The sequence below is a fragment of the Perissodus microlepis genome, chromosome 14, assembly GCF_051167445.1.
Source record: "Perissodus microlepis isolate ML-2025 ecotype Zambia chromosome 14, ASM5116744v1, whole genome shotgun sequence".
Taxonomy (NCBI): domain Eukaryota; kingdom Metazoa; phylum Chordata; class Actinopteri; order Cichliformes; family Cichlidae; genus Perissodus; species Perissodus microlepis.
In genome coordinates this window covers 33,728,071-33,741,755 of record NC_140474.1, presented here as the reverse complement: position 1 = coordinate 33,741,755, position 13,685 = coordinate 33,728,071, and the positions used below count along the sequence as shown (strand labels likewise).

At 40.6% G+C, this 13,685-nt stretch overlaps 1 protein-coding gene across 5 annotated transcripts in view; it reads right to left on the bottom strand.

Moving 5' to 3' along the window:
- The window catches only part of fat3a (FAT atypical cadherin 3a), a 185,074-nt gene that overhangs the window by 118,311 nt on the left and 53,078 nt on the right, over positions 1-13,685 (bottom strand). For all 5 annotated transcript variants that reach the window (XM_084950510.1, XM_084950505.1, XM_084950507.1 and 2 more), the window contains exon 2: positions 8,972-12,305. In XM_084950510.1, the coding sequence (XP_084806636.1) occupies positions 8,972-12,278 (3,307 nt within the window). In that variant the 5' untranslated portion in view covers positions 12,279-12,305. The remainder of the gene's footprint in view (positions 1-8,971; positions 12,306-13,685) is intronic.

The window sequence follows — 13,685 nt, the reverse complement described above, 5'->3', positions numbered from 1 at the left end:
GGATTCCAAAAACTTTAGATAATGTTTCAAAAGATGAAAATGACCCTTTAACAAACAGATCAGAGAAACAGGTAATTCCCCAGCTGTACCAAACCTTGAACCCTGCAGTGCTCAGAGCTGGTAAAAAAAAGATGATTTGACGCAGTAGGGGAGCAGACAAGCAACCGCCTCAGCCCAAAATGTCGTCGACACTGAAACCAAACATTAAGAGAGTTCTTAATTTTATTTTTAAAATTAACATTGCGACTGACTGGTAGGCTTGAACACATTATTGCAACAGGGGATATGGATATAGTGAGATTACCATCCTAGCTCCATAGAGGACCAAAGTGGCCCTCTGCCTTCCTTAAAAGCCCGCATCCAGGTAAATAATTTCACAATATTGGCAGCCCAATAATAATACATAAAGTTTGGTAGTGCAAGGCACCCTTTGACTTAGAACACTGTAGCAGGGATTTACAGATTCTTGGAACTTTTTTGTCCATTACAACAGCATTTTAATTGTGTTGACTCGCCCAGCAAGAGAGATGTGTAATACTGACCAGCGTGCCAAATCCGATTTTGTTTTCTCTAATAAAGGGGTAAAATTTTGTTTAAAAAAATCCTGATAAGTGTCAGTGATTTGAATACCCAAATAGGTGAATGAGGAGTGTTCCAATCTTAATTGAAAGGTTGAGTAGTCAGCCTCCTTTGCCAGACGGTTAATAGGAAACGGTGTGCTTTAGGCCTGTAACCAGACAGACAGCCAAAGGATCCACTGAGGCCCAGAGCTGAGGAATTGATGCCTCCGGGTCTGTAACATACAGAAAGAGGTCGTCTGCATGCAAAGAACACTTATGAATAGTGTTTCCCCTAGTGCAGTGGTTCCCAAACTTTTTTTGCTATGCCCCCCTTTGTTTTAAAAGAATAATGCGCCCCCCCCCCCCCAAAAAAAAAAAACACCACGTAAACGGTGTTTTGAATCACTGAAAACAGTGATTTTTTTAAAGCTCCTTTTTTACTTTTACGTGAGGAGGAGGAATACAGTTCGTCACGCAACGTCAAAGGTATGTGCCTCTTTTCACGTCACGCTGTGCGCCACGTTATTGTTTACATGAAATGAATTGCAGAACGGCAGATAGACACAAAATACTGTTTCTGTTAATCTTACCATCTTCAGGTTTTACACGCTTACACACACGCAGTTACTGTCCCTCCATTTAGAAAGGCAGACGCATCACGGTGTAATTATTTTACGTGTAGTTGTTTTTTTCCTGTGTAATAATATTCATCATTGCTATCAATACATTTTTCAAAAAATGCCTCTCTGTGCAAAATGGGTTCAAAAACATAAACAACTGTGAGATACTGTTTGTCTGTGATTTGAACCAGGGGAACAAATTGTGGCAGGATCAGCCTGATATTATTTGTATTCCACTGTAACTTTACTGTATAAAGAGCTAACATCTACAAAATGTCAGGAGTAGTTAGTTATTACAAGAAGTGTTTGTGAACTAAAAATCAAGAATGTGGGATACTGTTTGTCCAGCGCATGCTCCCGACGCTGGGAAAGCCAATTCTGCAGGGGAGACCTACCTTGGCACTTGAGCAGGTGAAGCCAAAGGGGAAGATATGCTTCACCATATTTTCTAGTCTTTGGCTTGGAAGGAAGTTGGTTCGGAAACATATCTGGCGATTCGTCATCTCCTGTTTTGCATTTGTGTGGGAGCCCCCTCAAAAACCTGTCCACTATGCAGTGTCCAAGCGTTCTTTTTTTTTTTTTTGCTTTTCATACCGCGCCCCCCCTGCAATGGCTTTGCGCCCCCCCCCCCCTAGGGGGCAGGCCCCACACTTTGGGAACCTCTGCCCTAGTGATCCCCCTTATTCTGGGGTCCGCTCTCAATGCTGCCGCAAGCGGCTCTATTGCCAGATTGAATAGGAGGGGGCTTAAGGGGCATCCCTGGCGGGTGCCTCTATGAAGGTAACAGTATTCCGATTATTGGTGTGGACTGAAGACAGGGGCGCTAAGTACAAAGTAGTGATCCATGACATAAAATTAGAACCAAAGCCAATTTTTTTTCAAAACAGAGAACAGATATTGCCAATCCACACAGTCAAAAGCCTTCTCGGCAACTAGTGAAACTATTATCCCAGGGTGATCAACTGAATGGTCAGGAATTGGATATTTGTTATGTAATTAACACATTTTGAACTCTTAAAGAAATATAACAAAAGGAAAGACACCCAGCTGAACTAAAATGATCCATGTAGCAAACAAAAACTGTTGTGAGCCGCCACCCTTATATCGCCTTTGGGCTTTTGGAGCCTTGACCTGACTTTTAAAAAATAATTGGAAAAAAAGTACTATGCTGCTAAAAAAAAATAGATATTTGCAAAATTCTGCCTAAATATGTATTTTACCTGGTTAATGTGTGTGGCGGGGCGTGGTCTGCAGTGCCGCTGCAGGGGAGGCGGACGCACCTGAGCGGCACCCGCAATCACGCCTCGCCGCCTTAAAGTCTGTGCTCTCTCTGCTGTTGTGTTGTCGGGCTGTGAGCTGAAAAGCTACAGCCGGCTGTATGCGTACAGCAGCCGTGTGTGAAAAGTGGTCAATAAAGAGATGCTAAAAAGCAGCGGGTCTGCCGTGGTATGTTTACAATAGAATTTCTGCTCCTGAACCTCTGCGCATATCCCAAATGCACACAGCGTCTGCAAATCGGGGCTGTACGAAGTGACTTTCATCTTTACGCAGGACTGTAAGCTGTCATCTGTGAGACGTGAGCAGTGTTTGATTTTAACATAGTTCACGGTGGAGAATAGCTGCTGACATAATGTGGATCCGAAGATCCATAATTGGCCTACCTTGGGTTGAAAGTCTCGATAAATGCACGGCGTTTCGGCGGGTACACCGGCTTCCGTGAGTGTGACGCTTATTTTGAGCGATGAAAAATAATAAAATCTAATTTTATTTTTATATTTCAATATCACAATAATCTTCCAATTTAGAACTACAAGTTAAAAAAAAAAAAAGAACTAAACACAAATAAAATACACTTCGGCTAAATACTTCTAATTTATTTTCCCAAACCACCCGGAGCCGCAGGTTGCCCACCCCTGGTCTGGGTTAATAGTGGGAGTATCTATGTTCCCCAAGAAGGAGTCCAAGTCAGCCTCTGAATAATCAGTGCTGCAAGTATAGAGATCCTGATAAAATAGCTTGAAAGCAGCATTAATTCCGTCAAGGTGTCTTACCATCCAACCGGAGTCTAACTGTATGTCGGGTATAGATTGGGCTGTAGCGGACTGACGAAGCTGATGTGAAAGATATCTACCTGCTTTTTCACCATGCTTTTCACCATGCTTTTTACCTGCTTTTTCACCGTATATGATGTCTTGATCTAAGTAAAAGCTTCTCAGTTTCTTTAATTGAGAGTGTGTCAAATTCAGACTGAGACAGTACCTTCTGCTTATATAAATCAGCAGTTGGACAGGTGGCATATTGTGTGTCAATGTTTGCTATAAGCTCTGTCAGTTGTCAAAGCCGTTCGTTTCGTTTTTTTATTCTTATAAGACGAAAAAGAGATAATTAATTTCCCCCGCAAATATGCCTTTAGCGACTCCCAAATTATAGATTTTGAAACATCTGGAGTGTTATTCCTTTCTAGAAAAAGCTTGACGTAGTATTCAATGAACTTGCAAAACTCCTCATCTGACATTAACCCTTTAAGACCTACCATAGAACAAAGTCTGCCAGAGCTTACTTTATATTTTTACATGCTGTGGAGCCATTTTTGGGAGCATTTCAAGTTGCTATTCATCAATACAACCATTATAGCCCAAATCTTAATAATATGTATGCATTAAGTTCATAGTAACTACATAAAGTGCAAAAAAGTGCAATAAACTACAAAAAAATGTGAAAATCGTTTTTGTTTTTTTGTTTTTTACATATATTTCTACTTAGAAAAATTTAAGAGGTTTATCCCTCAAAACTTTAAATACAAAAAAGTTGCAAAAAATAGTTTACAACAACAGGAAATTTATTTTGAGTGTCTTCATAGTTTTATTTTTGAGATACACCAATTTTTATATACTGCAGAAAAAACGAAAAACAATCCTATGATGCAAATTTGCAGAGAAAACAGCAGGTGCATCAAAATAAACTATTTAAAGCAGTGCAATTTGAGTTCAAAGCATCCTAGAAACTATTCAGAAAAGCATAAAGTCAAACATGACTTTTAAAAACACTAGTAAAGGTTTATAAGGCCTACAAATAAAAAACTACATTTTATGCGAAAATGACGTCACTTCCAGTTTTGGGGAGGTAATGGCGGACATGCAATAGTTCGCACTGACATCTATTTCAATGTAGGAAGTGTTCCGAACAGCAAAGCCCGTTTCTGGAATATTATGTTTTTGTTCCTGCAAGCGCTTTTTATGCAATTTTTGCAAAGCTTTATGTGGAAATTAAACCGTGACCTAGGACAAGCTGATGGCATAAGATGTAAGTACAACTCATCTGGTTTCATATGCCAAAAAAATTATTGCGCTAGCTTACGTGGTTCCGGTTCTACTGGGATTTAAAAATAGTTACGCAAAACGGAGCGTGCCCGCTCCAACTGGCTTTAAAGGGTTAACGTTGAGTCAAATTTCCAGAACTGCTGCCTTGCGCACACATTTGGAAATGAGATATCAACCTGCACTGGTGCATGATTAGAAATTACAGTTGTATGGTATTTACACATGGTGACCCTTTGGATAAGGAAATTATCCAAAAGAAAATAATCAACCCTTGAATACGAATGATGCACAGGGGAGAAGAAGGAATAGTATTTTGGGCTCAGTGAAATGCAGTGGATCTGAGTGTTATGGAGCTTGCCAGTAACTATCATAAAGCGTCATCGCATTTTACATTTGAAGTGATGAAAGGAAAAATTTTTCTAACGAGAATGGCAACCCCCCGCGATTTAGAGCTAACTTTGTGCCAAGGAGCGCAGATGTGTCTCCTGTAGAAAGACGATATCCGGTTTGAAAGTCGACAGATGAGTGAATATCCTTTTATGTTTTTTTTTTATTATTTAGACCGTTCACATTCTGTGTAATAAATTTAGTAGAATGAGGTGTAGTTGCAGCATTTTTGGTTGCATACTTAGCCATATTCACACTTGCAAAACAATCATGACAAGCAAGCCGCACAATAATTTGGGATAAGTATACACACAAAACTGCAGCCAACAAGAGGAAAAAAAAAACTAAAAGTAAAAACCCAGAGTAACTACAAACGTAACTCCCACAAACCGGGAGCAAGCTACACCCTCCCCCCCAAAAGAGCTTATATCCAACATGTCTCTTCACTCTCTAAAACAGAAGTTGCCCCTAACAGGGAACGCCAGCTATAACATAATGTTTAGATATCTGGCAGATTGGAAAGGCACACGTGACTTCTCTTGGTCGTTAACTTTGCTCAATGATAAACAATTATATGAAGACCTATTAAATTATAAAAGCAGCAAAAGTACAAACCTCTATCTAAAGTGCAGTCAGAGTCAAAGAGCAATTGAGGTAGCACAGTCTACTCAACCCGTATCTTGACTCCCACACACAGCCAAGATGTGATTCTTGACGTAGTCTTTAACAGCAGCTGGATTGGTGAATATTTCCTCTCCAAGAGGAGAAGAAATCCTTAACTTCGCTGGGTACAGCATCCCGAATCTCACACCCCGACATCAGCACAGTAGATCTTTAGCTTCATTAAAGGCCCCCGTCTCTTCGCGACTGCAGATGGCAGGTTCGGGATAATTAAGATTTTGTCTCTATTATGGGTCAGGGGACTGTTTAGCGCGGCCCTGCGAAGCGCCTACTCCTTTTCTTGAAAGTAGTGAAATTTGACAATAAGTGGCCTGGGTCTCTCGCAGGGACGGGCTGTAGGCTGCAATATGCCCAATCCAGTGTCGGAGCGGTATCCAGGCCCAAAACCTCCTTTAGTAGCTGGGCCACAGAGTTGACAGGGCACGTCCCAGTCTCAAAGTGCTCCCTCACGCCAAGTATTCGAATGTTGCATCTGCGCTGTCTCCCCTCAAGGTCTTTGGTCTTGTTCAAAAGAGCTGAAACAATTTCTTTCAGATCGTTAACTTGTCTACACTCAGTTTGCACACTCAGTTTGCACTTCATCTATTTGGTCAGAAAACATTGCTGCGAAGCGAATCGATCAGGTCATTGAGAGCTCGGCACTTGGTCTCAACTTGGTCTCAACTTTTGCTTTCAGCATAGAAATTTTGGCAACTACGTTTTTCTCTGAGCTAGCTATGGCAGCCATTAGCGCGGGGACGTAGGATTGCTATCAGTGGCCTTGGCTCCATCAGTCTTTCTGGTATTTTTAGACCCTGACATTGTTGCAAAGTTCTCAGCTGACGACAGATAACATGTTAGTGCCGAATGTCACAGAATTTGTATGAAAAAAAAATAGCGTATCCCCGCAGAGCAACTCAGCCACGCGTCTTTACATGTCACTGCTCCTACATCACCCCCCTGATTCCAGGTCTTTCTGTAGCTCTCCACAAGTGGTTATTGGTTCTTTGACAACTCTCATACAAAACACAGGCATTATCATTTTGTGTACACAAAAAGGTAGAGGGTGGTTAAGAATGACAGAGCTAAGATCCTTTGGGATGTCCACGCTAAACTCAATGGTGTCAGTTAATTAAAATATTGAGCAGAGAACTGGCAAATTATAGTATAAGTACATTTTTAGTGTGAAATAACACGACTTTTAACTTTATGAATTGTTCAATGAAATAAATCTACTTATTACCAATGTAAACTTTTGTTATCTTTTTAGGCTCAATCACATTCACCAGTTTAACTTCAAATGTACACTTGTTAAAGCCACACAAGCTATTAATTTGTCACAAATAAAGTATAGAGAGTAAATCGACTTAAAACTTATAACACAAATTTTCTAAAACTTACACATTCAGAGTTGATATCAAAGCACCAGGGTGCTGTCATTTTAAATGCTTGTGCACAGCAGTAGTGATGCCATGGAAGCAAAGCTCCACTTTGCACAGTCGGCATTTAACTTTGTTTTCTTTGAAATGCTTTCAGAATTTGTAAAATATCCCTTTCCATTTTCTTCCGCCCTCTTGTTTTGCCGTTCACACTATGATCTTCGAGTATTGAGTGCAGCCTTGGCAGACAATAGAGGTGATCCGTTTAGCAATAGATATACAGCTCGATCTCCTCTGTATCGCATTCAAATTACGTCACAGGACTTTTGGGCCACGTTGCTATAAACCCACCTACATTGAGTTTGTACGTAATTTTAATCAGAGTCAGAATCACAATCAGCATAGTTTGTTAACCCCTAAGGAAATTATGTGGAAATTAAAGGAAAATGACAAATCTCAGTAGAGTCAAATCAAGTCGAGCAGAATGGAACAGAGGTATATCTATCAAAAGTGGTCCAAGGAAGGAACAGGCTCGTTCACCAGGCTGGCCATGGTTCATTCACATTGTTACATGTGGGGAGTAAACGCTGTAGTCTAGTCCAACAGCTTGAACTACTCACACCTTGCCTCAGGTGACCTCAATAGGTCTTATAATGGCTTGTAACAAGGCTTGTAACAAGGACTCAGTGGTTTCACACCTGAACTCTCAGTAATGGTAATGACCCACACCTTATTCACACCTTGGCTCATGTGATGAATCACATGATCAATAGTGGGCCGATGACTACCTTCAAAGGGGACAAAATGAAAGTCTAATTCCAAAGAAATGAATAATAAGTACAGAATAAACTCAAAATATTGGGTAGAAAACCCAAGACCACCAAGTTCAGTATCTTGCCTTAGACTACTTTGGCATGCAGACTCCAGCAGCCAGGGATCAGACCAGGGACCCTAACCCTGCTCCACCATCTACCCGAATACAGAGGCAAAAAGCTCCTGGAAATTGGTAACTTTTTGCCCTGCTAATTGCTCTGCAACCAAAGCCTACTCTCAGACTTCAGATCCATGGAGCACACAGATGCTTCAAAGGCTTCAGTTAGCTCCACTCTCCAGCAAATGCAGATAGATAGTAATTCCATGTTATGGTGTAGATTGTAGATTGTTTCTGTGATGGTCACAGTAGGTATTGTCTATAATGCTACATTTACTTCCTTCATTTAGTACCCTTCAGACATAGTCTGAAGGGTAACATAGTCTTGGTAGTTGGCCACTTAGCCAGATTAGCCATGATCCTATCGCTTAGGTCAGCTCCTCTCACACTCACTACAGTCAACGCATCTGTTGCTCTTGGGGCTTGGTACCCAATATTGAAAGACCGGGACGATGATATCTCCCCCTGACCTGACATCCTGGTTCTCCCTTTGTGTTGTACCTCGTCAATCTCCTTCTAGGTGTTGGAGCACTGAGCTACTAGTTGTTTCTGCATTAGTCCAGATGTTCAGTGTCAAAGACTCCATAGGTCTCACATCGTCTTCATGTAACCACTTCCATTGGAGTTACATGTGTAGTATCATTCCAACAGTGCCCTATTCTCATTATGTTCTTTTATGCCTTTTTGATCCAGTAGTCCACTTTTTGTCATTGTGCCCTGGTCCGGCTATCTTTTATTGCACAATATCTTCATATTCCATGTTCCATATTCATTACTTCTAGCGGGGACTATTTTAATTAATTATTATCAGGGTGTTCTAAAAGCTGCAGTTAGAGTATTAACAATAATGCGAAAATAAATAAACAGCCAATTTATGCAGATTTTAGATCTGAAAAAGCACGGTAGGTTACTGTGTTCCCCAACTCACGCTGTATTGACTTCTTTGTTTATTTTAGTTAAAACAATACACTTCAGTAACAAGAACGTTGCAACACTAGACAATTTTATACAACCATGTAGTGTTTTAAAACCATAATTCAAACTGTTATGCAATAATTCTCATTTGCCATGACTAAAAGCATGACACGCAATATCATTTTCAAAGAAAACTCACCTGTCTCTTCATCTATGGCAAATCTTCCAAGCCCACTCCCATCTCGAATGGAGTAATGAACTTCTCCATCTCTGCCAGCATCATCATCATTAGCTGTGACCTGGAGTAGAGTGGTTCCAATCCGGGCATTTTCTTTAACTAATCCAGTCAAAGCAAAATCAGAAAAGTATGGGGCATAGAGGTTTTCATTCACATCTACAACCTCCACCTCCACAAAGGTAACAGAAAGAAGAGAAACAGGCCTTCCTTTGTCTTTGGCCTTTACAGTAAGGTTGTAGAACTGCTGTGTCTCATAGTCCAGCTCCTTTGTGAGTCGAATAACTCCATTTGCTCTGTCTACTTCAAACCATCCATTATAATCACTGGCTAGGGAGTACCGAACCTGGCCTCCCAACCCCAAATCTGGATCCAGAGTTTCTAACCAGGCTACAACTGTTCCTACTGGGAGATCCTCCAGAACCCTGGTTCTGTACACAGCAGGGATAAATAGTGGAGGACAGTCATTTACATCCTCCAAAATGATTTTCAGTGTGGTTACAGAAAACTTCTGGCTTCCTTTCTCCGCTTTGTCCCGAGCCTCAATTTTTAGGTTAAACGTAGAGACAAACTCCCTGTCTAGTTGGCCAGCAACATATAATATCCCACTAGTGGAATTGATACCAAACTGAGTGGTGCTTGTCAAAAGAGAGTATACAATCTCGCCATTGGGCCCAAGATCTTTGTCAATGGCCTCAACCTGGATGACGTCAGTACCTATGGCTAGGTTTTCAGGTATGACAATTCTAAAGCCTCCTTCTTGCAAAAATTGGGGTGCATTATCATTTGCATCTTCTATATAGACAGTAAGCAACCGCCAGGAACTTTTCTGTGGAAGGCCAAGGTCATAGAGAGTTAAGTTGAGGAGATAGCGATCTCTTTTTTCTCTGTCCATGTATAGGAACACACTGATAAGTCCCGTCTGTATGTCAATGGTAAAACAGTTATCAATATTTCCATCTGAAATAGAGTATAGAATTTGACCATTGAAACCTGTGTCCCCATCATAGGCATTCACATTGAAAACACTTGAGCCTACCTTAAGGTCTTCCTGCACAGTAATATCTGTGGGAAATGTTTTGTCAAACTGGGGTGTCTGCCGATTCACAGAAAAAAGGTCAATAAAACCTTCCTCAATTTTAGGTTTATTGCTAGCTTTGGACTTTTTCAGTAACTTTTCAGCTAATTTTTGAGCCACATTTGTTTCTTTACATGTGAAACGTTTGGAAGAAGATTTTCCATAAACAACTGAGATATTGACAAACATAGGATCCGAAAAGCTCTCACCATCAGTGGCAGTTATTTTTAAACTAAATAAACCACTCTTTGGATGGGCTCTTGAGAGAGAATGCTGCAGTGCAAGAACCCCTGAATCTGGGTTGAGGTCAAAGTACCCCTGTTCGTTACCTGAAATGATCTTATATTTCACTAACTCTAATTCATCTATATCAATTGCAGACATTGTAGTAATAACTTCATTTACTGGAAAATCCTCAGGAATAATCCCCTGGCATGCTACCTTCTCAAACAATGGCTGGTTATCATTTACATTTTCTAGATGGATTGTTACATTGACTTCACTTTCTCGTCTGTAAGGAGACCCCCAGTCAGATGCTCTGACTATGAACATAAAGCTTTCTGATGAGGATTCAAAATCCAGCTCTTCAGTAGTGCTTATAACACCAGAAAACTGATTGATTTTAAAGGGTAATGGCTGAAGACTGGAAATGCTGTAAGTTATGTATCCATTTTCACCTTTATCTTTATCAACTGCAGAAATTGTTAATACACTGGTTGCAACTGGTACACTTTCATTAACAAAAACCTCATAAGAGGACTGAGCAAATGTTGGTGTGTGATCATTGGCATCCTCAATGGTTACCCTCACTTTAACTTTGAGATTACTATCCATTTCCATTACTTCAAGATTAAAGACATCCTGGAACACCTGAGTGAACCAGCGAGCAGTAGAGATTACACCCGTTAGGGTATTCATTTGAAAAAAGGATGAATCCGCAGAGGTTGTTAAGATATATTCTGCATCATCAGGTTCTGGTGTGATTTTAACAGCCACTACAAGTGTACCTGGAGGTGAAATTTCATTTAAACTGACATCATACAACTCTTGCATAAATTTAGCATCTGAATTTTGATGTTTTTCGACCTTGATTTGGATGACTTCAACAGCAGATAACTTCTGCGGGGTGCCCCTGTCTTTAGCCTGCAAGCTAAGATTACAGCCATAAGGGTACGTTTGACTTATTGACTCAAAGGCTTTAATAGCAAACTCTCCTTCTTTAGTTCTGTCAACAAAAAACTGCTCTGAGGGATCTCCTCCTACAATGACCAAGGAATCTATTTCTCCATTTAAGCCTTCATCTTGGTCCTCAACAGTAACCACTGCATACACAAGATTCTTATCCAGCCATGAGGGGCTGTGGGTGAGGACATTCATGAGTGGAGCATGTTCATTTAAACGCTCTACATGGACAAAAAGTTTGGCTGTGCTGCTGATACCATTATTTCCATAAAGCTTCATGCCACGGTCCACCGCTAGAATTTCTAGGTCATAACGATTCTGCTCATCGACATTAAGCCTTCCACTGAGAGTAACCACTCCACTAGTTGGGTGTACAGCAAACAGTTCAGTTTTTTCCTTGAAAAAATAGTAAAACTCTCCATTGGAACCGATATCCGCATCTGTGGCAGTAACTTGTGCTATACTAGTTCTGAGAGGGGTGCTCTCTGCTATGGTGACGGAGTATGTGGTAGGAGAGAACAAGGGCCGGAGGTCATTCATATCCAAAACCTGAATACTGACTTTAGTCCAGGTCTCAAGAAAAGCCTCTCCCTTGACAGAAGCTTTCACTGTCAATGCATAATTATCCTGAATCTCTCGGTTCAATATGGCGGCATTACCACCTTTAGTCCTTATGCGTAAGAAACAGAAGTCTCCGAGTACATACTCCTCTGCCTTGAAAAAACCGTCATCGTCACCTGAGGTGATTCTGTAGCGGATCTCCCAGGAGTGCTGGGCGAGGTGGATGCCCATTTTAATTTTACTGTTGGCATAGGTGCGTGCTGCTGAGTTTTCATAAATTGTGGCATGGTAGACAGGCTGAGTGAAGCTGAAGTGAGATTCATCTTGAGGAGCCCCATGGGTGTTCTGACCATTGCAGAGTGGTGACTTCAAGAATACCAACAGCAGCAGCAAGGCCAGGCGGAGATAAGGGGCTCGAATGCCTTCCCACTGGCTCATATTCATATCCATTCCATCATAACTCCATGCTGAAGCAGTCTAGAAAAAGAAAGGCAGAGACATAGAGAGAAACGTCAGCAACAGGAGGGGGGATTCTTTTCATTCACAGTCTCTGCCAATTAACCATAGGTAATAGCCATAGTTAACCATTAGAGGAGTAGAGATGGTGAAAGAGATGACCCAGCTGAGTGCAGTTACTTGGCAGCCATAATGAAACTTACATCATCCTTGTGCAGTATGTGGATACCGACAATCAACTGCTACTTTTAGAAAAAAAAAAGCTGGTTGTTTATCAAGGAACAAAACAATTATATGGTTAGGAAGAATTGTATCATCATCAACATACTATAGAACATAACTGCAGAGACAAATTGCTACTATACTTTGACCCTATCATAACCCATTTCCTAAATTCCTTGAAAATTGCAGTACTATATTTCAAAACCATGTAATATCACCAAAAGTAAGCCAGATGTGGTTTCAAATGCAAAGTAGCTACTTTTTTCAATGTGTTCTCTCTTTTATTAAAAAAGAAAATACTGTGTTCTGTAAGTAAGCAGCCACAAGTATGTGCCAATCTGCACTTTTGGCCTGAAACCTGTTCCAGTAAAAGCCATGCTGTAGCTGTAAGACTACCACAATAGTCTGCATTTTGGTGACTAAGCACTTTCTCCACAAGGGATAAAGAGATGGAGTGGAAAGGCAGATGGTTTCCGAGTCTTCTGAAAGAGTGTTTACTTTCTGTTGAAAGTAAACCTATTTAGCTTGGCAACAGTGCCCCCAAATTGAAACAATACAAATTGAAACCTGAGCGTGCATTTAAATAAAATTCAGTAGTCATTCGTGAGTGAAAAATATGACGATAATCCTAAGAGAAATGCAAAAAATATCACTTTTTCTTCTTTTTCTCTGACAATATTAAACTGTCAACTGAGGCACACTAATTATGCCTCAGTACTGAAATAACCCTTCCAATCTGTTTTTGTTCACTTTTGGCAGAGTCACTACGCATCTTAGCTAATACAGTAATAATGCATACAAATGGTTGTTTTTCCCTATTCGTACTTGGAGTACAAACAATTTAAGGGATTCTGTCATTGCAACATCTGAAATACTATTACCATTAATTTTATTTATATAGTACCAGTTCACAATTTTAGGTTTATTGCTGTCTCAATACATTTCCTGAAAGGCATGGTTCTGCCAAAATTTATAGCAGATAGCTGCCACTCGCAAAAGGAGCAATGGCAAATGACAAAGCAGTGGAAGCTGGAAAATTGCTAGAAGTGTAGCTAACAGAGGTATAATGGACTGAAAAAAGATGAGTGAAGAAGAAACACTCATTCTGCATTTATTGATTAGTTATTATTAATCGCTGGCTGTCTTCTACAGCCTGTTTTTGTCCTGTCTTCCAGCCTG